General features: G+C 44.1%; 2 protein-coding genes across 2 annotated transcripts; one reads left to right on the plus strand and one right to left on the minus strand.

Annotated features, from left to right (window-relative positions):
* The first annotated feature begins 3,361 nt into the window (after window positions 1-3,361).
* On the plus strand, window positions 3,362-16,822 carry LOC147459232 (plant cysteine oxidase 4-like). The gene is made up of 6 exons (XM_086510536.1): window positions 3,362-3,683; window positions 15,510-15,628; window positions 15,716-15,893; window positions 16,050-16,241; window positions 16,447-16,529; window positions 16,635-16,822. Exons 1-6 carry the CDS (start codon window positions 3,578-3,580, stop codon window positions 16,797-16,799), a joined length of 843 nt encoding a protein of 280 aa, XP_086366662.1. The 5' UTR covers window positions 3,362-3,577; the 3' UTR covers window positions 16,800-16,822.
* A 3,301-nt stretch (window positions 16,823-20,123) lies between these two features.
* LOC147459233 (pentatricopeptide repeat-containing protein At3g09040, mitochondrial-like) lies at window positions 20,124-24,083 on the minus strand. Its single transcript, XM_086510534.1, has one exon. It carries the CDS (start codon window positions 23,869-23,871, stop codon window positions 21,328-21,330), a length of 2,544 nt encoding a protein of 847 aa, XP_086366660.1. The 5' UTR covers window positions 23,872-24,083; the 3' UTR covers window positions 20,124-21,327.
* Window positions 24,084-25,909: the final 1,826 nt, after the last annotated feature.

Raw genomic sequence — 25,909 nt, forward strand, 5'->3', positions numbered from 1 at the left:
GTTCAGGTTCTCGCCATGCATCTTATGCATCAGATTGTTGTGCTTTGGCTGTGTCTAGCTTACATGATGTTGAGGAACCTCTGTCTTTTGATGAAGCACAAAATTCAAAAAATTGGATGGCTGCCATGCAATCAGAATATGATGCACTTGTAGAAAATGACACATGGACTTTATGTGATTTGCCTCCTGGCAAAATGGCCATTGGTACAAAGTGAGTTTACAAGTTGAAACGCAAGCCAGATGGTGAGATTGATCGTTATAAGGCTCGACTTGTTGCAAAGGGTGTTATGCACAACATAAAGGCATATATTATGAAGAGACTTTTGCTCCCACTTGTCATATGACTACTGTGCATTTTCTATGTGCATTGGCATCTCATTTTGGTTGGGATGTACATCAATCAGACATTGTTACTGCTTTCTTGAATGGTGACATATTTGAGGAAGTTTATGTAACGCAGCCTCGCGGTTTTGTCAAGAAAGGACAAGAGGATAAGGTGTGCAAATGTAACAAAGCTTTGTATGGGTTGAAGCAATCTCCTCATGCTTGGTATGAGAAGGCTGACACTCATTTGGTCAAACAAGGCTTTCGTAATAGTCCAACAAAAAGCACATTGTATGTAAAGCGTGAGGGTGATGTACTTCTCATTGTGGTGCTTTATGTAAATGATTTGCTGATCACTGGACCAAATGAGAGCCATATTGCTGAATTTAAGGCTGATTTGAATGCTACTTTCAAGATGAAAGATTTGGGGCTGTTGCATCATTACTTGGGTATACAGTTTAAGCAGTGTGATGGTGGTATTTCCTTGTGTCAGAAAAGCTACATAGAGACATTGCTATGTAAGCTTGGACATGAGGATTGCAAACCTATTGCCACCCCCAATGGAAATAGGTTTGAAATTGAGTCTTCATGATGCTGGTAATCCTCCAGATGTCACTCTTTACCAAACTGCTATTGGATGCCTCATTTGTGTATGCAACATGAGGCCAGATATTAAATTTGCAGTCTCACACGTCAATAGATTTATGCATAGCCCAGGGTCTAAGCATTGGTAGGATGTCAAGAGGATTTTCTACTACTTGACTAGCACTTTACATCTTGGCTTGTTTTATCCCAAGGGGGGATCATTGCCGCCAGACTTACATACTTTTTTCAGACTCAAATTGGGCTAGTTGTTTTGACACGAGTGTCCATAAGTGGTTTTTGTTTCATGCTTGGCAGTTCATGTATATCATGGTTGAGCAAGAAGCAACCTACTATGGCCACTTCTAGTTGTGAGGCTGAGTACAAGGCAATCTTCACAGCTACTATTGAGTGTGTATGGCTCAAACGTCTTATGGCTGATTTGGGTGTTGGACAGGACACTGCCAACACTATCTACACTAACAGTTAGAGCGCATTGGCAGCTGCGAGGAACCCAGTTTTTCATGCTCGCACAAAGCACATTGAGTTGCATTACCACTATGTCAGGGAGAGGCTCTCAATAGAAGAGATCAGCTTGGCTTATGTGCCAACACATGACAACCTTGCAGATCTTTTCACAAAGGCATTGTCTCGTGAGAAGTTCTAAGCTTTCTGCAAAGCTTTGGGCTTACTCCCCTTTGTGAACTGATCATGTCCTCAGGGCATGGCACTTCCCTTTACTCATGTGCCAGCTCTCGTTCACTGCATCACTCCAAGGGGATTTGTTACCATATACGTGGTAATGATGTGTGTAAACACACTTAGGACCGTCGGGGCATTTTTTCGCTCACTAGGAGGTTTTTTCCCCCGTGCATTCTATATATGCCCATCATTCTAAAGATATCTATCTTTCCATTGCACACTAAGTAATACACTCTCTATTGTGTGCCTTGAGCTTCCTTCATCTTCTCCAACCTGTATGCATTTCCCTGCAACCCTAATTCCAACAGCCCCCAATGCAGGAAATAGGAAACCCTCAAGCATCTCTTTTGGAACTGTGCTCAAGTTAATCAATGGTGGGAAGATGCAATGGCACATTGGAGAAATGCCTAGGATGTCAAGCTTACTAAATTCATACTCACCTTTGGCCATGCCTTCTCCCAGGACACCCATTTTCACTTATGCATACAGTCATTCAGGACATGGCTTCTGTCTTTCATATGGATCACTCAGAATGCTGTAACCATGGATCATGTTAGTGCCTTCCCATATAGATTACCTTGGACCTTGTTGAAAACTAGCATAATTGAGGATGTCATAGCAACTGGCAAACGGGCAGGACCCTACCTACCAACGTATCTTGTAGAGATTATAACATTGTAACATAAAGTAAATATGACATTTTCCGAGAGAGAGAGAGAGAGAGAGAGAGAGAGAGAGAGAGAGAGAGAGAGAGAGAGAGAGAGAGAGAGAGAGAGAGAGAGAGAGAGATGAGAGTAATGCCATCCTGTAAATACTTGTGTAGCATAAAATCTTCATGACAGTTAGTCTCTTTCATTAGTTCATGGTCTTTAGTGTACATGAGATGTACTTTTTAGAAGGAATAGTATTGTGCTCAGAAATTCTTGTTGTTCCTTGTTATTGTTTGATACACTGACATTGGCTATATGAAAGACAATGATTGAAATATTAGTCCACAAAAAGGGTTCTTCGTCCATGTTTTGTATAAAAAGTTTTGCTGGTAATGTAGGGAGGGAGGGGAACCCCAAAAAGAGAGAGATACAAAAATAGACCCCAAAGGGAGAATCTTAATCTTGTGATTTACTCACCATTAACGTGGGGGAAAAAGAGTGTGTGTGTGCGCGCACGTGTGAGAGAGAGTGCAATGGCTCATCTTGCTATTTATCCTCATCGTGCAGATCGCTATTTGTCACTTTACATACTCCCTTGCTTTAAAATTGGGAGCCCCTACTCCCATGCTTTGGAATTGGGAGTTCCTACTCCTGAGAGTGTTGCTATTTGTCACTTTACATACTCCCTTGCTTTAAAATTGGGAGCCCCTACTCCCATGCTTTGGAATTGGGAGTTCCTACTCCTGAGAGTGTTGCTATTTGTCACTTTACATACTTCCATGCTTTAAACTTGGGAGCCCCTACTCCTCCCATGCTTTGGAGTGAGTGCCCCTTTGTCAATTTCAATATCCAATTCAAATGTCTTAGGTCCTCCCCTAGTCTTCTTAACTTTTTGAGGTGGCATTAGGTCATCTAAAGGGGGTTCATGACCTCCCAAGATAATAAGTGGGGAAGTTTACTCAAATGACTGAATTTTTTTTGTCCTCTTCTCTATTCAATTATGGACGCTTTCTTCCTTCATGCCCCAATGTCTTCTTGGTGGGCATAAAGTTACTGCATAACTTGGTCAAGCTGAACCTTACTTTCAAAAGGCTCTAGAAGAATTGATTCTTGCGTCACGTTTCTTCTTCCTCGCGTGAATATGATGCCCAAGTCAATCCACTACCATTCCTTAGTCTGGTAAATGCAAGAACAGTTCAAGTTTGAAGAAGGGAGCATGACCGCCCTTGCCCTGGGGATGGCGACCTCTCAGGTGGTCGCCTATATCTGCATATCCATGCATTGGTTTCCGTGAACGTGCAGAGCCGACAGCGCCCACCATGGTGCATCTTCTGCAGCAGCTCTACGACGCTTGCAAGGAGGCCTTCGCCTTGCCTGGGCTCGCCCCCTCTCCTCAACTCTTGCAGCAGGTGCAATCTCTCATTGGTACGTCTGCGCAGTTGCCTACCCCTTAACATATGCTTATTAACACTATCTCTATGAAATTATTTTGCATGTGTGCATCATTGTTCACATTTCTTCATGACCTTACACATATGTGTCCAGACAGCGAACTCATACAGATGTTTCGTATGTAAAAGTATGCCGTGTATCGTGATATGTCCCTGTACTAAATGGCTATCTATTTCTAGTTTCAGCTGCTGAAGTGGTAATAAAAGTGACGCTTATTCTCAGAAATAAAATTAAAGCCCAAGGATTCGGATTGTAGGGTCTGCTAGAGCAGTGAAGCCTACTTTGGTCTCATAATAGTAGCTTTTTGGGAATGATCAGGAATGTGGCGATCGTATTTGGTGTTAATGCATGCTATGTGTCCATGCGAGCTTGCTCTCCATAGAGGCTTCCTCCAGAGCATGTCTGCCACAATTAACACCGATGAACCCTTTTTGTGTGCGTGTCACGCGCAACAGACAATTAGACAATTAGTACAACACAGAGTGGATTTCACTAACACAAACAGCCCTTCTTCTTTGCATGTATGATGGGCCCTTTGCATTAATGATGATTCCTTCCACGGATACGTTACGTATAAAGTAGTTCCCATATGCATATGACTCCAATCACCAACGCCTCGACTAGAGTTGCGTAAACTTCTAAATTATGAGTTTCAATGTGAGGTGCACCTCACTTTTGACCCAGAAGTGGGCTCGTATCTCTCCCACGCTTGCTCGGTTGGCATGAGATGCGGGATGTGACTTGGTCCTACCCTAATCTACATACTAGTATTATTGAATGCCCACTGGAGTAATAAGGCCTTTACCTTCTTTTATAGATAATTGTCGGCCACACTCGTTTGGACTATGTCTACTCGGACATTCGTCTCAACAATGTCCTAGACTAAGTTCCCTCTTCTCGAGTAGCGAATCTTTTAGGTTGATTATATGTTGTGCGATTATAATGGGTGTAGCCCACCTTAGGTTCATGAGGAGCATACTCAGTTTGGACATCTTCCCAAACCTATTATCCATATTGGTATTAACTTTATTTAATTTCTCTCTAGGCGTTTTAGATGAAAAATTTGATCGTCATTAACGTTCGAAGGAGGATGTAGCTTGAGGCTTGAACTTTGAAGCCTTGAGGGAAAGGGAGAGAGAGCCTTGACGGAGAGGGTGAGGTAGAGAGCTCGAGAGAGAGGGTTTAAAGCCCTTCTTTATATAGAAGAGGATGGAAATAACACCCCCCTAAAAGTTCAAAAGACCTGTCCCAAACAACCATATTTTCAAACTTTGACGTTCCGGTTTTTCCTGGGAAGGGAAAGGAGTTCCGTTCGCATTTCCGTTTCGAGGAGGCACTGGACTTGGGAACGCGTTTTAGGAACGGGAGGGCCTTGTCCGCCCGTTACCTATTACTCTGGAGAGGAGTCGACACGAAGCAGCGGAGTTCCGCTTCAAGACGAACTCGTGTCACGGGGACAGGCACCACGTGCCAACGGGAAAGAACAGACTGAATAACTTTAAGCGCTTCAAATAACAACTGAACAGAAAGAAAGGCACAACATGAGACGGGAGTAGTGGAGTTCCACCCTAAGAGAGCCGTGGTCCCAAACACTAGCGCCCCTTTCGGTATTTCTTTACATTGCTTGAACTTAGTACAGTGTCGGTACTTGCGCTCTGCACCTTCATCATGAAGAGTGCCATAGATTGAGCCCTCTGCACATTTAAAAGCCCTTGGCCTATGAAAAGTAGTTACATAAAAAGCTTCAAACTCAAAAGCATTTGGTCCCAAAAGCTGTTGCCCAAAGCTGCCCACCGTAAATTACGAAAATCCGTACACCTGCCATGTCAGCGTGAATTGCGAAAATCCGTACAGGCTGCCAGGTGGCATTGCCAACGCAAATCATGGGCGTCTGTACAGTTGCCATGTCATCATCTTCTACGCAAAGAGTGTGGTCCTTCTTTATTTTAATCTCTATAGGTCACTTGGGTCCCATAACTTGGTGGGAACTCCTATAAAAATAGGCCACTCGGCAAGACTTTGTAACTTCTTTTGCGGCTTGTTCTTAGGGTTTAAGCCTCTCGGCCGGGATCTGCAAGTCGGCTCCGTTCTTTGGTGGCTTGACAGGTCAGCAGTTTGTGACATCCCCCCTTCTTGAAAGAAAGTAATCGTCCGTGATTATAGCGTATCTGCAAAACAACTCAAGTTAGCTCAAACATTTCCAAGGGACATTCTGAGGGGACAATCAGTGTTCTCATTCCAGATTGGAGCTCTCGATATCCTGGGTCGTTGGCTTTCGAGAAAATCTCATCCAATAAGGAGTCTCATTCCAGATCGGAACTCTTGATATCATGGGTTGTTGACTTTCGAGAAGTATCTCATCCAATAAGGACAATGCAACACAAATACTCACATATGCATGTCAAGACACAACGAACGCCGCCGCTGAGCACTCCCCTGAGACAGACGGTCGGCGGTATGAACATTCCCCGCAAATAACCTAAAAAGGTCTGAGCCATGAGTTCAGAGGACTAGCACAACGAAACGCTCCCCAGCCGTAGCCTGCGTCGCTTGGAGGTTCAAGCATACAACCAAACGCTCCCCAGACATCTCGTCTGCGTCGTTCAAAGGTTTTCTAGCATACAACAAAACGCTCCCCAGACATCCCGTCTGCGTCGTTCCGAGGTTTTGAAACATACAATGAAACGCTCCCCAGACATCCCGTCTGCGTCGTTCTGAGGTTTTCAAGCATACAACGAAACACTCCTAGACATCCTGTCTGCATCGTTCCAAGTTCAAACAATACCAAAACAACATTTCTCACTACTCCACTCGGGAGTAAAATCACCAATAAGAAGCCAGTATTAAAAAACTAGAGTCAAACAATTCAAATCGGCACCAAGGCAGGTTTAAAATAGATACAATCCATTTTAAACAAACTTCAAACAATAGTTTCTCATATAGAGTTCAAAAGTATCTAACTACAAAACAACTAGAGAATTCATTCAGGTTTTTGTTCGAATAGCCCATCTTAGGCTTGCATAGTCTTCTTTGGCCCTTGCAAATTTCGGTTTTCATAAGCTACTACCTGTCCATCTTGCATTAGCACCGTTCTGATGCTACTGCTACACGCGTCACACTGGACCACAAATGACTTCCTGAGATCTGGCAAAACAATAACTAGATCTGAAGTCAACTTTTACTTTAAGAGACTAAAAGCTGAAATCTCTTTTTGGGTCCATCTGAAAGTGACCTCTTTCTTTTGCAAAGCGTGAAGAGGTGATGGTATCTCTGCAGAATTTCTGATAAACCTTCTATAGTCGGAACACAATCCCAAGAAGCTTTTGACGTCGTGCACAGTCTTCAAGTCTGGCCATGTCTTAATAGCTTCGACCTTTGCGGGATCCATTCTGACACCATCCTTTGAGACTATGTGGCCAAGAAAGTGGATCTCTTACAAGAAGAATTCACTTTTCTTAGGATTGACAAGTAGCCTGTGACTGTGCAGCTCTTCGAACACAATGGTCAAGTGACGCCTATGCTCCTCTTCATTCTTCGAATAGACTATCATGTCATCGAAGAACATCCCAACAAACTGCTGATGCGAGCGGAAAATCCGGTCCATCGTTCTGTTGAACGTGCCAGGAGCATTTGTTAGACCAAACGGCATCACTAGAAACTCATAAAGACCAAATGTCGTTCTAAACGCAGTCTTGTCACATCCTCTGGCCTTATACGAATCTGATGGTACCCACTCTTAAGGTCTATCTTGCTGAAAATTGCAGCACCCTCTAAACGATCGAGAATATCATCAATTCTAGGATTAGGGAACCTATTCTTGATGGTATTCTTATTCAACGCATGGTAATCAATACACATGCGCTATGAACCATCCTTCTTTTGCACTAGGAGCACTGGGGAGCAAAAGGGTGAAGAACTAGGCTGAATCAGCCCCTTCTCTAATAACTCCTCAATCTGGCCCATGATCTCTTTCTGCTGCGCCGCACTAACCCTGTATGGAGGTCTATTTGGTGGGCTACACCCTGGCACCAAATCTATCCGATGGTCCTCAGGTCTCTCTGGCGGCAATTGCGACGGTAATGAATGAGAAAAACAGTCACTAAACTTTTGCAAAAATGCTGACCTTTCTTATCTAACACAGATAAATTTGACTGATCATTATCCGAGACATCACGTGCAAAAATCAAGTACACAGAAAGATGATTCTTTATTACAGAAGTGATAGTAGAAGTAGATACAATAGGGACAGACTCCCCTTTGAGCTTTACATCCAACACATGAGTTTTGCCCCTATGCTGAAGGGTGATCGTCTTGCCGAAGAAATCTAGCACGCCATGTACTTTGAACATCCAGGGAATCCCAAGTAGCGCATTGCACCCTTCCAATGGCATGCTATAGAACTCTTCTGTGTCCACATACGACTGAATATGCAGACGCAACTTTCCAATAATGGGAGTAACACACTCTGAGTAGCCAGGACATGCCAACCCTGCCTGTGCTGTGTACCCATCTCTTCAACTTTGATGCCTAGCTTCATAGCTAATTCTGGTGAGATAAAGTTGGCTTTGGCACCTGGATCAAAGAAGATGAGTGCCGTCTGATCCCTAACTTTACCCCATGCCTTGCATAACTCACTGGAATCTGTACTAGGCCTATCACCACCATGTTCGGCACCAAACCTGCCGTGGGTTTACGCATCTTGCCTTTTTGGTCCTCTTTATCATCTGAGTCAGCTGGTCTTTTCCTTTGTGGACAATTGGTAGCAAAGTGACCAAGCTGCTCGCATATAAAGCATTTATTTTCAGCCATTAGGACCTTCTTTTCCTCGAGTGACTTGTGCACAAAAGGCTTCCTTTTCTGTTTCTTTGCCTGTGCTCCAGAAGTCCCTGTTGAATCCTTGTCCTTGGTGGCCTTTTCTGACCCTTGTGACGCTTCAGGAGCCCTTTTCACAAAGGGCTTCTTCGCTGAATTTTTCTTTTGTTGCCCTCCTTTCTCGTTGCTCGGAAACCCACTGTCCTCTCCTTTCAACAAGGCAAGACCAGTGTTAGCAACTTCCATAAGCTGAGTGAGGGTAGCCACTTTGTTCTTGGTACAATAGTCCTGAAGCCCTTTAGGCAGCCCACAACAATACTTCTCTATCTGCTGTGTCAGTGGCACAAATCTGTAGGAGGTCACTAAAAGTAATGCTTCACAAAACCTCCGATTGTACTCCATCAAGCTCTTGCATGTAGCCGAAGTAAGCTGGTGCCAATCTGTCATGACGTTGGCTTCAAATTCATTTGATAGCCAAGCAGATGCAAACGTTTGCTTGAAGTAGACCCAAGTGGCGGGTGCCTGCCCTTGCATTAACAATGTCGTCCACCATGTAAGCGCATTGTCCTTTCAGAAAGTGGTAGCTTTCTTGACCTTAGAGGCCTCTGTAAAATTCCCTCTTGCATAAACTGTATCAAACTGTTGGAGGAAAGTGAGAGCCTTGGCTTTATCCTCAAAGCCACTGAAAGTACTGAACTTTATAGCTGCACCACCTTCTTTATAAGCTTTCGGCTTCTCCAGTGCCCCCAAGTTGTCATAAGGAATGGTCTGCAACATGGGCACTGTAGTAGGCATGATCGGTATATCTTTGCCATTCACATTTTGCGTCAGAGGTGCGATATCTGGCTGCTGTCCAGAAAAACCAACCATGCCAAAATGACCCAGTGGCACCTCAAACTGGCCCTGGTTGCAGTGAAAACCCTGCTGCATGCTGATACTACCATACATGGGGTTTGGCATCATGCCTTGCATTCCTTGAAACACTGTTCTTGGCATGTACGGCTGACTTCCAAGCGCATAACCAGCCGTACTTTGGAACATTGATCCACCCCCGAAATACCCAGGATGTACTGTGGGTGGTGGAAAAACTGGGTGCATAGCCTGGTATCCAGTTCCCTGTCCATTCAAGACAGCATGTGGGCTTTGAAAGGTGGCAGGCTGAACTGGCATAACCTGTGGAATAGGCGTTCTAGCCACTTGTTCAAGCACGGGAGGAACCTGTTTTGGAGCCCCCGACTCCGCAACATGCGATTGTTCCCTATCTTGCTGAGTCGCATGAAGTACCTGGGCTTGAGCCTCAACAAGCTCTGTACGCGGTGTAGGTTGCCTATTTTGCTGCTGCACTGGTGGCGCTTGCAAGAACTCCATAAACCTTGGATTCTGCACTAGTTGCGAAAAGACATTCACCGTGGCAACTAACCGAGTCCTGAACGCATCATCCTCAAGTTGCCCAGTCATAAAGCCCTGTACTACTGGAGGGACATTCACATCGACAGGAGGTAGAGACTGACGTGGCCGTGAGCTCTCGCCAATCTCGAAGGAACCCTCTTCCATAATGCCCTTCCCTTTGTCGGCCATGATGTAATCCTGCGTTCTTGTACTCTGTGTCTTTACCCAAAACAACCGAGGCTCACTTTTTGAGGAAAAAGTGATTGATGTCCCGGCAATGGAACCTTGAAACCGGCCCGTGGGGCGGTAGGCTTTGGCTTTCACCCGAAATTTTTTACTTTAGACACACACAGAGAGAACGTGCAAAGGAAACCTGTGAGACGGGAATCAACACTTAAACACACACACGGCTCGAAAGCTAGAATGCCCCGAGCATACGCCGACAACCTGTAGGTCCCAAAATTGGCGCCCCTTTCGGTATTTCTTTATTCTTTAGGAGGGTAAATTACAAAGAAGAGTCCTGGGAATTCTTTATCTGTATTGAGCTAGATACCACCTGTTTTGGCCAAATTTCGGTAGCATAACAGCCCCAAAACTTGCGCGAAACCAATTCCCCTGTTGGAACTCACTTCCATTGGCATAAACCCTCTAATTCCTGCCCAAAAACAGTAAATTCAGCACGTTGTATTTACTGGGTTTTGCTGTGTTTAGTCCCAAACAGTACCCTAACTGTCCTCTGCCAGTGGGGCACTATTCCCAATGGTTATGGCGTTCGTATGGCTGGAAAACAATCAATTTACAGCGCATACACAATGCTGAAAACGCACCTGTACGGTGAGGTTATGACCCTCACCGGTGCCTTCTTTGGAGTTGTCACAAGGCGGGCACCACGTGCCAATAGAAAAGAACAGACTGAACAGACTTTTAACACTTCAATAACAACTGAACTGAAAGAGAGAGAGAGACAACATGCGACAGAGAGTGGCGGAATTCCACCCCAGAGAGTATTGGCCCCAAACCTTGGCGCCCCTTTCGGTATTTCTTTATATTGCATCAACACAGTACAAGCCGGTACTCCAGACTCTGCACCTTCTCCAGGAAGCATGCCGGAGAATGAGCCCTAGTCTCATATTTAAAGGCCCTTGGCCTAAAAAGCAATTACAGTAAAAAGCCTTCAAAACGCCAAAGCTTCTGGTCCAAAAGCAAAGCCAAAAAGCTGTCAGCGTAAATCACGGAAATCGCAATTTTCGAAAATCTCTCTGCTGCGCTTAGGATTAGGGTTAGGGTTTTTGCAGTTTTAGGCTTTCTGACAGCAGAATGAGGATTTGCAGGTTTTAGGGTTAGGGTTTCCAGAATTAGGGTTTCAACAGTTAGGGTTTTTGGTAGAAATTAGGGTTAGGGTTTCTGCTCTTGGGCAACCACGTCAGCACTTTGTGACAGTTTAGGCCCCTCGGTCACATCTGTAAGTTGGCTCCATTCTTTAGGGTTTTGCCACGTCAGCAGTTTGTTACATCTCCCCTTCTTAAAAGAGAGAACATATCTGCAAAACAACTCAAGTTCGCTCAAGAAAAAAATTCCGAGGGACATTCCGAGGGACAATCAATTTGCTCTTTTTATTAAGGAGTTAGCTTCTCCTTTCTGCTCTTTTGATCAAGGAGTTAGCTTCTCCTTTCGTCCAGATCGGAACTCTTGATATTCCGGCGTAGTAAAATTAGCCATCACACCCAAACCGTACTGATCTTCCACGGGTGTCTTGATGCACTAAAAAATTACATACCCAAGCAATCTCATCCAATTAGGAATATTCAGTAATTAGCACATCACAATGCAACACAAATGCTCACATATGCATGTTACAAGACATTGAAACATAAAGCCGCCGATGAACACCCCCCCCGCAAATAACCATCAAGGTCCGGGCCATGAGCTGTTCAACGACTCCCTCATCACTCCTCCCGCAAATAGCCTAAAAAGGTCCGGGCCATGAGATATAGAGGCCTTTTACAACCAAACGCCCCCTAGACCGAAGCCTGCGTCGTTTGGAGGTGCTGAGAGTAACTACTGCTCAGACTTCTTAATACTCCTCCCGCATAACCATCTAGGTCTGGGTCGGGAGTCACAACAACAATACTCCCCTCGTAAATAACCACAAGGGTACAGGCCATGAGTAAAAAAACAACACTTTTCAATCTTTCAATACTCCCCCAGCAAATAACCACAAGGGTCCGGGCCATGAGTATGAACAAGCATTCTCAAAAATAATTTCTCACTACTCCTGGGAGTAAAATCACCAATCATTGAAACCCGTATCAAAACCAGAATCAAACAATTCAAATCGGCACCAAGACAGGTTCAAAACAGATACCATCCATTTCAAACAGATTCCAAACAAGATCACCAAACAAGATCAAACAAAACTCAAACTTAAAAAGCAATCTCGACATCAATCGAGCTCGAAAAGTCGACTGACTTCCCATCTTGAAACCTGCATCAAAAATTAGGGTTAGGTTCTTTCCATGAGGTCGTAGCCGAGCACAGCATGGTCCATCAGCTCTTGGACAAACAGTGTTTCTTTGGCGGCGATGGTAGTCCCAAGAGATAGCAATCACACTAGACCTCCAAGGTCATCTGCTTGTGAAGAGACATCTACGGAGAGATGTCGAGAAATTTCAAGTTATAATCTGCTAGGGTTTCCATGGCAAGCATCTCAGGATACCCCACTCTGCCAGAAGTTGCACTCCGAAGGAAGATGTCAGAAACCATATAACTTCGGGCAAATTTTTATTTTTATTTTCTTTTCTTGCAAGCTTGCCAACTACTTGGAGTATGCTGCTTGGTAGTTGTAGACATCAACATGTGCATGGCATTGCTTCTGAGAAAAACAATGACTTGAAACAAATCTGGATCCTTCTCTTGCAAGTGATCTTAATTGGCTTATGCCCTGTAAGACATGAGTGCGCCCGATGCGCGATGAAGTAAGGGTGGAAGTGGCTAATAAGCCCGGTTTGGATGGCGAAGATACCTCGAAATAAATCTGTCTGCTGGTATGCTTTCAGTAAAGCACACGACTGATGCTCTGATACCACTGTCACAAGGCGGGCACCACGTGCCAATAGAAAAGAACAGACTGAACAGACCTTTAGCACTTCAATAACAACTGAACTGAAAGAGAGAGAGAGACGACACACGACACGGAGTGGCGGAATTCCACCCTAGAGAGTATTGGCCCCAAACCTTGGCGCCCCTTTCGGTATTTCTTTATATTGCATCAACACAATACAAGTCGGTACTCCAGACTCTGCACCTTCTCCAGGAAGCATGCCAGAGAATGAGCCCTAGCCTCATATTTAAAGGCCCTTGGCCTGAAAAGCAGTTACAGTAAAAAGCCTTTAAAACTCAAAAGCTTTTGGTCTAAAAGCAAAGCCAAAAAGCTGCCAGCGTAAATCACGGAAATCCGTACAGCCTGCCACGTCATCAGCCAACGCAATTTTCGAAAATCTCCTTGCTGCCCTTAGGGTTAGGGTTAGGGTTTTTGCAGTTTTAGGCTTTCTGGCAGCAGAATTAGGGTTTGCAGGTTTTAGGGTTAGGGTTTCCAAAATTAGGGTTTCAGCAGTTAGGGTTTCTGGCAGAAATTAGGGTTAAGGTTTTTGCTCTCGGGCAGCCACGTCATCACTTTGTGACAGTTTAGGCCCCTCGGCCACATTTGTAAGTTGGCTCCATTCTTTAGGGTTTTGCCTCGTCAGCAGTTTTGTTACAGGAGTAGCAGTTAGCTACCCCTGTTCTTGCTCAAGGAGGCTCTTGCCTCAACACAAAAGCATGAACCCACACAGCTATACATCAATCAAATGAGGAACCCTCTTGTGGGGCATCACATAACTGCACGTAGGGGAGAGAGAGAGCAGTGTGTAGTGTGCAGGGCATCACTCCTAGCACCACACTATACATGAGAGGGAAAGAAAGCACGCCATAGCTCTTAACCTGTGACAAAATGCAAAGTGAGACCTCTTCCAGCTTAAATTTCAGCGCCATTTCTTGATGCAAGAGGAAAGTGCACGAAATTTCGCCACTTGGCGCATTTACAAGGATTTGCCCGTTTCGTGGTTGCCGCCTAAAAATCTCCCGACTGCTTGCCCAGTTGACTTCGCGACAGAGTTGTAAAGTGTTCCCCTGGTCATATCGAAGGTAATGACGCGAACACATTTCATGGCCCAAAATAGCACCTCCCTAATTTTTAGGAAATGATTCCGTTGGGCTCCCATTGGTCATATGACCGTTAATCCTCATTGGGACCGCATCCAAAAGTGCAATGTGGCCCAACTGTCAGATACTTTCTGTTGGTGATCCCACCTTGACTTTATGCCTTTATTGAGTTCACTTCCTAGTATCCACCAACTTGCTAAGTGCGACGGGGGGACCTACATGACCTTGCACTGAGCCTAGACATCCTCTTACTATACGAATTCCAGTGCCGACCAACTTCCCGTCTTGCGGGTGAAACTACCGTTCACATTGGCCATACAATGTCCGACCATTTGCAACTTCAAAAAGAGGGTCTCAAAAATAAAACAAAAATCATTGGAAAGAAACCAACAACTAAGGTTAGCAGTTGCCACGTCCTCTTGACATAGTTAACAGCTGCCACGTCCTCGTGACAAGGGCTCATTCTTTGACACAATTCTGGGAGAAGGTGCAGAGCGTGGAGTACCGGCTTGTACTGTGTTGATGCAATATGAAGAAATACCAAAAGGGGCGCCAAGGTTTGGGCCCAATACTCTCTGGGGTGGAATTCCGCCACTCCGTGTTGCGTGTCGTCTCTCTCTCTCTCTCTCTCTCTCTCTCTCTCTCTCTCTCAGTTGAGTTGTTATTGAAGTGCTAAAAGTCTGTTCAGTCTATTCTTTTCTATTGGCACGTGGTGCCCGTCTTGTGGCAGGTGCCCTAACAAGGCACCAAAAGAACAGGCAGAGGACAAGCCAGAGAGTTCTAGAGCAACGGAGGAGTGAGCAAAGAAAGGAAAGACAAAAGCAGGACTGGTACCAGATTTCATGGGGACGGACCCTGAGCAAATGGATGAAAGTACGGAGCTCTGTAGAGCGTGGGGCAAAGTACAAGATCAAGAAGCCCTTATCTTCTTCGACGAAGCAACTTTGACTTCATTAAGGGAGCCAGCAGTGGGTGCAAGGGAAATAGCTACATCGCAAAGCAGCCGCCCATAACCTAGAGCCTCCAACAAGCATTAAACCGCAACCTAGAACCAAAGGGAAAACAAGATGGCGGGAGAAGAGGAAGAGTGTGAAGAGGCCATTGGAGAAAATGAAGAGTTCTGTAGAAGACTTGTTGCAAAGGTGGAGGAAGCACCCCAAAAGAGACCAGTCCACTTGCTCAGGACGGTTAGAAAGAACTGCTAGAGCACAACGGGATAGAAAAGGGAACCGATGAATTATGCGGATGGAGAAAGTGACAGCAAGAAGTTGGTAGAGAGCACACCCTGCCACGCAAGAAAAATACAAAGAATGGAAAAAACACACAAAGACCACTATCCTTTGTCACCATTCTGCACATTGATCTACTTGATGTGATAATGTTCTTTGTCTGTGACAGATGCAATGACGCTGGCTGATCTTGGCCTCGATGAGGAGTTTTTTGTGCAAGTAAATAAGGGGGCGAAGTCTCCACAGACCGTCTTTTATCTGCACATACATATGTGCAGAAGATTTTCGGTAGAACTTCCTATAATGGGCTCATGTGAGGGTTAAGATTGCCAAATTTTTTGTTTCTAACAAGCGATAACTTGGGTCATCTTGCAGATGGGGATTTTTTACCTTCCACAGTCAGCAGTCATACCGCTTCACGATCATCCTGAGATGACTGTCCTTAACAAGCTTCTACATGGCTCCATGCATGTGAAAGCATATGACTGGGTCGACCCTTCAGTGCAAAGATCGGATTTTTCAGGGCAAAGATCAGAGGCCAGTTTTCCGAATGGTAATATTTCTTGCTTCCTGGCTTTGTTGAGAATGTCATGCTGAACAGAGATGCAAGGAATTTAGTTTAATCCCATATACATGCAAAGTCTTTCCTTTTAAAGGGAACCGCCTCATGACCTTTAAGATGTTAACTATTATTTTTTCTTGGTTTCAGCAAGACTTGCAAGGCTGGTTGTAGAAGACATTTTTACAGCGCCATGCAAAGCATCCATGTTCTGTCCAACAGGTGGAGGCAATATCCATGCCTTGACTGGTGTCACTCATTGTGCAGTACTGGATGTTCTTGCTCCTCCATACTCGGCAGCTGAAGAACGACCTTGTACTTATTACTACGACTTCCCGACTGGTATGCGCATGTTTGCTACACATTCTATGCTTGAGCATGTCTACTTTCTCTAGCTATGATGATTACTTGCTTTGCTACACATTCTATGCTGTAGCATGCTTACGTTCTCTTGCATTGCATTCCTTTTAACTCTTTCCAAGCACGTGTTTGTGAGTGAAATTGGAATGTTCATTTCTGTGTTTTGAGAGATCGGTTTTTATTTCAGACTGCTTGTCTGAGGCATCAGCTATTGAGGGAACTGATCAGACTTTGGCATGGCTTGAAGTACGGCAGCTACCCTATGACAATGTAAGATTGTTGCCTTATGAGCCTCCAAGAATCGAGCTATAAGAGCTTGTTATCACCTGCAAAAATAGTCGTAAAGGCCTGTCTGGACTAACTTATTATCTGTAGGACTTCATTGGCCGGAAGATCCTAAGGGACACCAATTTTTGCATATTGCATTCTTCACGCGATTGGAGGAGCTTTTTAGAGTGGCCTATTGAGGGGGTCCCTTACAGAATAAGTTGGGCTCTTCCGCATTGTAAGGTGCTTTTTGGAGGATTGACTCCACATTAATTCATTATGCGCTTGACAGTCTAGCATGACTCATTAATATTGGCATTGCATTCATGTTGCTCTTAAGCTTATGATGACGGTACTTGGTGACATTTCCTTAACATTGTACAGTCTTTCCTCTTATTGGTTGCACATTTACATATCAACCTAACGTATTGTGCCCATCTAACTAGCAAGGATTTAATTTGTAATCATTTATATTCGGCCTCTCTCTCTCTCTCTCTCTCTCTCTCTGTCTCGGGTGGTGAATCACAGGGCATTCCCTTTGTTCTCTCATCTCAACAATTGCATTTGTTGCATAGGGCATTGTTTGATATGATCAACTATGTCAACTAATTCAACCCTTGACATGGCTAGGAAGGTTGGAAAGACACTTGATAAAGCATATACTTGGTTTTTGTCTCATAGATTTGAAGACCTTCATCTATGAAGCTATGTGTTGCCATGTATAATGATCAAATTGTATCATGATCTTCAAGCTCCTATGTTGACAAGCTCGTGGTATTGAAGGCTTTTGCTTTTGCACTTAGTGCAGCTAATGCGTTGGACAATTCCCAGAGCGAACGCATACAAAACTCTTGTATTGGAGACTCCATATCTATCGAAAGATGTGTTGCTTAATTAATCTTTAATGCCCACTTGCACTCTCAAAGAATTACCTGATTGGCCGCACTTTCTCCTGTCAAAAACCAATCGATAGTGTAGCAAAGTAACCATGGCCCAATTGTTACTAGTGTCTTGCTTGAAGGGAGTTTTTGTATTGTTCTTATCCAGTGGTATGGAAGCTTTCCATTGTCCTCATCCACTGTGGAGGAATTTACAAAAACCTCAGCTTGCCACCTCCTCAACGACGCTCCACCCATCCAAGTTGTATTGCACTCTTGGTCTGATACCCACTACTCGTGAAAAACTTTGAATTCATGCCAAGAACCCTTATGAGAGCAACAAAAGCACTTGTAATCTACCTTACCATGTCTGCTACTCTAGCAAGTACATATGCAGTGGTTCGTTAAAGAGTGCCTTGATGATACAAGAGATAAGGCATACTCTTCTGAAGTCCATGAAGTGGGTAGAGAAGGCAAGAAGCCTCACATGTCGTTCTTCAACTCCTGATCAACAACAGCAGGCAAAAAGTATGACCATGTTGCTCTTCAACTCATGACTTGACACTGGAGGTGAGAGGGCATCCACGGCTTTTTTTCCAAAGCTGGTTCAAGTCGATCATGACAATTATAGTTGCATATAAAAATAAAATTTGAGTCCTGTGTACAAAACCATCTGTTTATATTGTGGATGAGGCTGCAGAAGTGGTGATGACTCTGCTTCAGATGTCAGTTGCTTTTTAGTGGATGGGCTTGTTGGTATCTTCGTGATCCTGCACGGTTGAGCAGGTTTTCGCTGTTCATTTTTTCACCATAGCCATTCGACATCATCGAACATGATGATGGAGATCTCTAAAGACATGATCGATATGAAAGATGGTATCAGAGACAAATTGACCATGACAGAGGACCGATATAGAAGTTATTGTATGGTTACAATGCTTGTCACTTGATGCTTTTGTAATCAGTTGCACTGTTAACTCAGGCACTGCCCAGGATATCCAACGACGCTGGATAACGTCTGTAGGTGCATCGTGTCATGCTCCATGCTTTTTTGATCGCCTATGTTGACTGTCAGTGCATCTAGAGCTTTTAAAGATGATGGAGATCTCGGAAGACATGGTCGATATGAGAGAAGGTATGAAAGATGAACAGACTATGACAAAGGACAGATATAGAAGACATCATAACCATAGGGACGGTGAAAGGACTCACAAATAGCACGATGATCGCATGGATGGATACAATGAATATGCTGGCAGTGACGACAATGATGAACGCACCAGACCTGAGCAGGATGGATGGTTGATATAATTCCTAGCTCTTCAAAACGGCATCAACCACAGGAACTTGAGTTGTTCAATGTTTACTGAGGTAATGTTTCACAAGTCACGGATCATGGCTACTTTGTGCAGCTTGTGGGCCTCGTGATCGAAAGGAAGGGGTTGTGGTGTGCCATAAATTGCTACACATGATTGTTGATGCAAATGATGTTGTGAAAAGATACGGGTTAAGATTGTTTCATGACTAAGAATAAAATTAACCTCTCAGAGAGGGATGTGGATCAAAAGACAGGGCAAGACCTTCTATTGAAGTAAAGCAGCTGTTTGGATGAGGAATTTAGTCCCTCTAGTATAAATCATCCTTCATCAAGTCGCAAAGGGATTTTTGGGATTATCATCACAGAGGAGGATGAAAATGGCTGTTCTAGGCCACCACTAAAGAGATGAGTTGACGTGAGGGATGGGAAGCTAAGCAACTAATAGAACCAGGGGTCTTGAATGTGAGGCATTACCCCACTTATTGTGCTGACTCTTGTATCAAGATGAAGGAGCTAAAGAGGAGCTTGGAATTGAGCTCAATGAGGATGAACCAACCTTCCTAAGAGGGCAAAATAATTACTCCATTGATGTGTCACCTGTGAAAATTGTATGAAATCGGGATGGTTCACTTCAGAGAGCTGCAACGACAATCTACTTTAGCCAAAAAGAGGAGAGATCTCCAAGAGCAGCAGAAAATGACTGTGCTTCATTCTATCCCAAAGAATCTGAACCGTCCTTGGGAAGATCCCATGCCAGAAATAGAAGAGTGGCATCTTGCTTAGAAACTTCATGGTGTGTAAGGATTCTTTGTGTATGACAACACACCCACATTTTAGCAGTAGTCAAAGCTATCACTACAAGAGCAGAGACAAAGTCTTCCCGTTTACAGGGTAAAAAATGATATGGCTAGAGCAGTCTTGAGAACCAAGTTTTAGTTGTGACTGGAGATACTGTTTCAGAGAAAACAACATAGGTTAGGGTAAAGAGACTAGTACATGGACATGCTCCAAATCAAGGACAAAAAATAAGGACTAGTGGGGCCCCATACAAGGACAAGAAAGCATGACCGCTTGGATGGCTAGCATGGCATGCCTTAAGCTAATTGGAGGGTTTCTGGGCTCAATTCTAAGCGAGAGCTACACTTTTAATGGTGTGACTGTGTCCCAAGTGGACTCTATTCCGGCTGAGTCAAAACACTTCTCAAAATTTTTATGCTCATTATCGGATCGTATGCCACCATGCCCATTATGTTTTGTACACCTGCAATTGTCTTTTGAATTAAATCCCGCTCAAAACAGAGAACCATAGCTCTTGTTAAGAGCTTTGCCATTTCTTTGTACTTCAGAGGGTTTACCCTACACAATATCTAGCAAAAGCATTGTACACAATACAAGGAAAGATTGGCTGCACACAACCTTGAAGAGTGGCCGTCATGTCTGTAGCCAATAGGGTTGCAACGGAAGGATCTACAAATCAATGGACAAAACTCTATGTTATCAAGTCGTAAACGTTCGTTATCTGCATCCAAATCTTCATATCTGTGTTTGCTTGGACCACGCAACTAGACTACGAGGCAGGGCATAGCTTCTATTTCTTATAATTTTTTGGGGAGACAATGGTGACTCTCCACCATACTTTTGACACTCCACCATACTTCTGTATGGCACTCTTTTATCTCACACACTACATATGGTTTGTAGTTTGTGTCCTTTCCTCATTGCATGAAAAAAAGTCCATAATTTTTCTTGTAGCTTATGTTCTTTGCCTTGCGCACTCGGAGGCACGCCTACTCAATGAGGTCAGTAGTCCAAGTTAATTTTTGCATTTCTCTATGCTATCATTACTATATGCAAACAAACTGTTTTTGATTCACAACTTGGTTGGCCTAAAACAATTCAAACAATTCTCCAAAATGAAGCACTAGCTTGCTCCACGTGGCATGCTCCACAATCATTAATTTAAAGCAACATCATCGTATGCTGTTCAAGGCTCCCATGTTGCAGACAGCGTCATCCTTTTATTAATCATACTACCTTTGTCCTTGTCATTATCAAGAATCATGACAGGCTAACCAAGAAAGACTAGTAGTCTAAAGCAAGCACATTATTCAAATGGCTTAGATGGCTGCATTGATGCAAGCTGGAAGAGTTCATAAGAAGGCACAACAGGTAAACTTGCTGCCATGCCTGTGAAACCCCTCTGTGGTCAAATGGTTGGAGTCTTGAGCATGTGGTCTATGCAAATCAAACATGGATGCCCGTGCCCATGGACCTACTGCCAACATCAACACGATTATACTCATGCCTGGCTTGCCCAATCACATTGATACACTGAAGCAACGGAGAAGCACTTCTATATATGCATGAGAGAGAGAGAGAGACTCAATGAGTCTAGAGAAACAGATAAGGCATATGTGTTGTGCAAGAGATATGCAAGCTACCTTCTCTGTGTTTCTTTTTTCTCCACAAGCAACCCTCTCTTGTCATCTCAAAACATTCCAAAGCTCTATTTTTTGCATTGCTAGCACTATAAGCAACTCCTCATTAAGAATTTCATTGTGATTTTTTTGGCACATGTCAGCGTCGTGCGTAATGCCAAATGCCTTCAAGATGTAAGCATAGCCTTCAAGACCAAAGCATAGGTGCGCTCATCTGGAGAGACGGCCTCACTTCGCATCCGCTGAAAACAGCCCAGCGCTTCCTGGCCCTGCCCTCGTTCGGCATATCCTGCAATCAATGCATTCCAAGAGTTGACATTGCGGACAGGAAGCTCCAACATAACTTTTTGTGCTTTCTGAAGTACTCCAGATTTGGCATACATGTCAATTAAGGCATTGCCAAGCACGATGTTTTTTTGCAACAGCCCCTGACTAACAATATCATTGTGAATTCTTTTGCCCATATCAGAGTCTCGCATAGTTCCACATGCCTTCAAGATGCAAGCATAGGTGATTGCATTTGGAGAGATGCCCTCTCTTTGCATCCGCTGAAAACAGCCCAGAGCATTCTGGCCGTGCCCCTGTTGGGTATATCCTGCAATCAATGCACTCCAAGAGACGACATTCCGGAAAGGCAGCTCCTCAAGCACTTTTTGTGCCTTCTGAAGTGCACCACATTTGGCATACATGTCGACCAGAGCAGAGCCAAGCACAACCTCTTTTTTCAGTAACCCCTCACTGATAATATCATCATGAATTCTTTTGCCCATGTCAGCGTCTTGCATAGTGCCACATACCCTCAAGATGAAAGCATATGTGATTGCATCTGGGGAGATGCCAGTGCTTTGCATTCGTTGAAAACAGCCCAGAGCTTCCTGGCCCTGCCCCTGCTGGGCATAGCCCACAATCAGTGCATTCCAAGAGACGACATCCTGGACGGGAAGCTCCTCAAGCAGTTTTTGTGCTTTCTGAAATACACCACATCTGGCATACATGTCGATCAAGGCATTGCCAAGATTGATGTTTTGTTTCAACAGCCCCTGACTAACAATATCATCATGAATTCTGCTTCCCATATCAGCATTTTGTGTAGTGCCACATGCCTTCAAGATGTAAGTGTAGGTGATTGCATCTGGAGAGATGCCTTCACTTTGCATTTGCCGAAAGCAGTCCAGAGCTTCCTGGCCCTGCCCCTGTTGGGCATATCCTACAATCAGTGAATTCCAAGAGACGACATCCCGGACAGGAAGCTCCTCAAGCACTTTTTGTGCTTTCTGAAGTGCATCACATTTGGCATACATGTCGATCAAGGCATTGCCGAGTAGGATGTTTTTTTTCAACAGCCCTTGACTAACAATATCATCGTGAATTCTTTTTCCCATTTCAGCGTCTTGCATAATGCCACATGCCTTCAAGATGCAAACGTAGGTGATTGCATTTGGAGAGATGCCCTCGCTTCGCATTAGCTGAAAACAGCCTATGGCTTCCTGACCTTGCCCCTGTTGGGCATATCCCGTAATCAATGCACTCCAAGAGGCGACATTCCGAACAGGAAGTTCCTCAAGCACTTTTTGTGCTCTCTGAAGTAGACCACATTTGGCATACATGCTGACCAAGGCAGTGCCAAGCACGATGTCTTTTTGCAACAGCTTCTGACTAACAATATCATCGTGAATTTTTTTGCCCATTTCAGCATCTTGCGTAGTGCCACATGCCATCAAGATGCAAGAATAGGTGATTGCATTTGGAGAAATGCCCTCTCTTTGCATCCGCTGAAAACAGCCTATGGCTTCCTGACCTTGCCCCTGTTGGGCATATCCCATAATCAATGCACTCCAAGATATGACATTTCGGACAGGAAGCTCCTCAAGCACTTTTTGTGCCTTCTGCAGTACACCACATTTCACATACATGTTGACCAAGGCAGTGCCAAGCACAACGCCTTTTTGCAACAGCCCCTGACTAACAATATCATCATGAATTCTTTTTCCCATATCAGCGTCTTGCATAATGCCACATACCTTCAAGATGGAAACATAGGTAAATGCACTTGGAGAGATGCCCTCTCTTTGCATCCGCTGAAAACAGCCCAGAGCTTCCCGGCCCCGCCCCTGTTCCGCATATCCTGCAATCAATGCAGTCCAGGAAAAAACATTCCGGACATGCAGCTCCTCAAGCACTTTTTGTGCTTTCTGGAGTAGACCACATTTGGCATACATGTCGACCAAGGCAGTGCCAAGCACGACGTCTTTTTTCAACAGCCCATGACTAACAATATCATCGTGAAATTTTTTACCCATAACAGCGTCCTGAGTAGTGCCACATGCTTTCAAGATGCAAGCGTACGTGAATGCATCTGGAGAGATGCCCTCGTGCTGCATCTGCTGAACAAAGTCCAGAGCTTCCTGGCCCTGCCCCTGTTGGACATATCCCGCAATCAATGAATTCCAACAGACAACATTCCGCACGGGTAGCTCCTTAAGCACTTTTTGTGCTTTCTGAAGTACGCCGCACTTGACATACATACTGACTAACATGCTGCCTAAGTATGTGTTGTTTTCTAGTAACCCACAATCGCAAACATGAGCATGTATCCTAGTGCCTTGGGACAAATCCTTCTTTTTAGCACAGTCTTTAAGTGAGCTCACGAAAGAAAGACTCATTCTCTTCTTCTCCATGTTTACTTCTGTAACTGATAATGCTGTTTTCATGGCGCTTCTCTATGAACACGAAACCAGTAGTGCTTGGAGAGAAAACGAATCGAGTGTGTGCGCGCCCGCGCGCGTGGTTCTTACCTTCACCAAATAGTGGCACATCGTCCCGTCGCCCCACTCTTCTGCTATTGCCACGGGATCAAATTGTCTCCCAACAAATGGGCTAGGCGTGCTATGATTACTCTGCATGTCAGTTTTTTTTTTTGTTGAGAAAAGTGTATTAAATTAACAGAACAAAACAGAAGGAAAAATACAAGTCCCAACAGTAGGGTTTATGGACAATAAACTTTATAAACTTGTTTACGTGGCTTTGACTTTGTGAGTCTATTTTGCTCTTGATCTCCGTTAGATTTACTCATATACCTGTTTTTAAAACGTTGGCATGAGCAACAAAGCATTAGGCTCAACACCCAACAATAGTTGATCTAGCCCCTCAAAAGCCCATAGAATTGCCTGGCAGGTTTTTGACCGTGCCTCGTGTGCTCTCACACAACTAATGGTTGACCACTCTACTTAACCAGTCACCACTCAAATTGATAAGTCTTTGCACATGCCGAGCAACTCTGTCAGTGGACCTCCACCTGTTGTAGATGTGCTTCAAATTGCTTTCCTACTTGCTTGTTCTTCATCAAATAATTTTCAGGTGGTGCTTGCAAGGTACTTAAAGGGCAATCACACCGCTTGATTCACTTTTGGTGCTCCCTAACACAAGCCATTGTGGCCAATGCTTTGACATAATACAAGATTGCTACAAAAAATGAAAGGACCAAGGATGAAACAGACAATGAGGAGGATAATTCTAGAACTACGAGGTGATGTGAAAGTTACTACCAACTGAGTATTTGTGGCTATGTGGATGTATTTAATGAGCAAATCCTTAAGAGAATGATACAAGGATTCCCTTAGATAGGCACATTGAGAATAGGAGAGTAAACCATGACATCGCATCCACAATAACATGAGAAGCTCTTGAGTCTATATAAACTTTAAGGTAATGAATTCATTGTTATGCCTTAGTCTTAAACAAAGAAAGACACCTTGCCGGAGTTAGGGTTGTAGGAATGCACACACAACTTGGAGATGGAGAAGAAACTCAAGTCACACAACAAATGATACATTACTATGTGTGTGTGTGTGTGTGTGTGTGTGTGTGTGTGTGTGTGATAAGTTAGCCCTAAATTGATGGACGTGTATGCAAAGCGTGAAAAAAACACCTCCTAACGAAAGAAAAATAAATGTATCGACAGTCCTAAGTGTGTTCACGCACATCACTACCATATACATGGCAACAAATTTCCCTTGGAATTGATACTATGAACGAGGGCTAGTACATAGAGTATAGGAAAATGCCATGCCCTGTGGACATTATCAATTCACAAAGGAAGCAAGCCCAAAGCTTTGTGAAAAGATTTGAACTTCTCATGGGGCAATGCCTTTGTGAATAGATTTGCAAGGTTGGGGCACATAAACCAAGCTGATCTCTCCAATTAAGCGTTTCTCATGTACATAGTGATAACGCAACTCAATGTGCTTATCATGAAAGACTGGGTTCCTTGCAACTGTCCATGCGCTCTAGCTGTCAGTGTAGTTGAGAGTGCTAAACTCATGTCCCCAACTCCCTAATCAACTATAAGGTGTCTGAGCCACACGCACTCAACCGTAGCTGTGAAAGCTACCCCATACTTAGCCTCATAGCTAGATGTGGGGTCCACAGTAGGTTTCTTCTTACTCAACCAAGGTATACATGAATTGTCAAGCATGAAACAAAAACCATGCTTGGACACTCGTGTATCATAGCAACCATCCCAATTCGGGTCAAAAAAAGAATGTAAATCTAACAATAATGATCTCCCCTTGGGATATAACAACCCAAGGTGTATAGTGCCACTCAGGTAGCGAAAGATCCTCTTAATTGCCTACTAATGCTTAGACCCTCAGCTATGTATAAATCTGCTCACTTGTACTACAAATAGAATATCTGGCCTTGTAATGCATACATAAATGAGGCAATCAGTTGTCTGGTAGAGGGTAATAT

This window comes from Adiantum capillus-veneris, chromosome 4 (genome assembly GCF_014529385.1).
Source record: "Adiantum capillus-veneris isolate H3 chromosome 4, ASM1452938v2, whole genome shotgun sequence".
NCBI lineage: Eukaryota > Viridiplantae > Streptophyta > Polypodiopsida > Polypodiales > Pteridaceae > Adiantum > Adiantum capillus-veneris.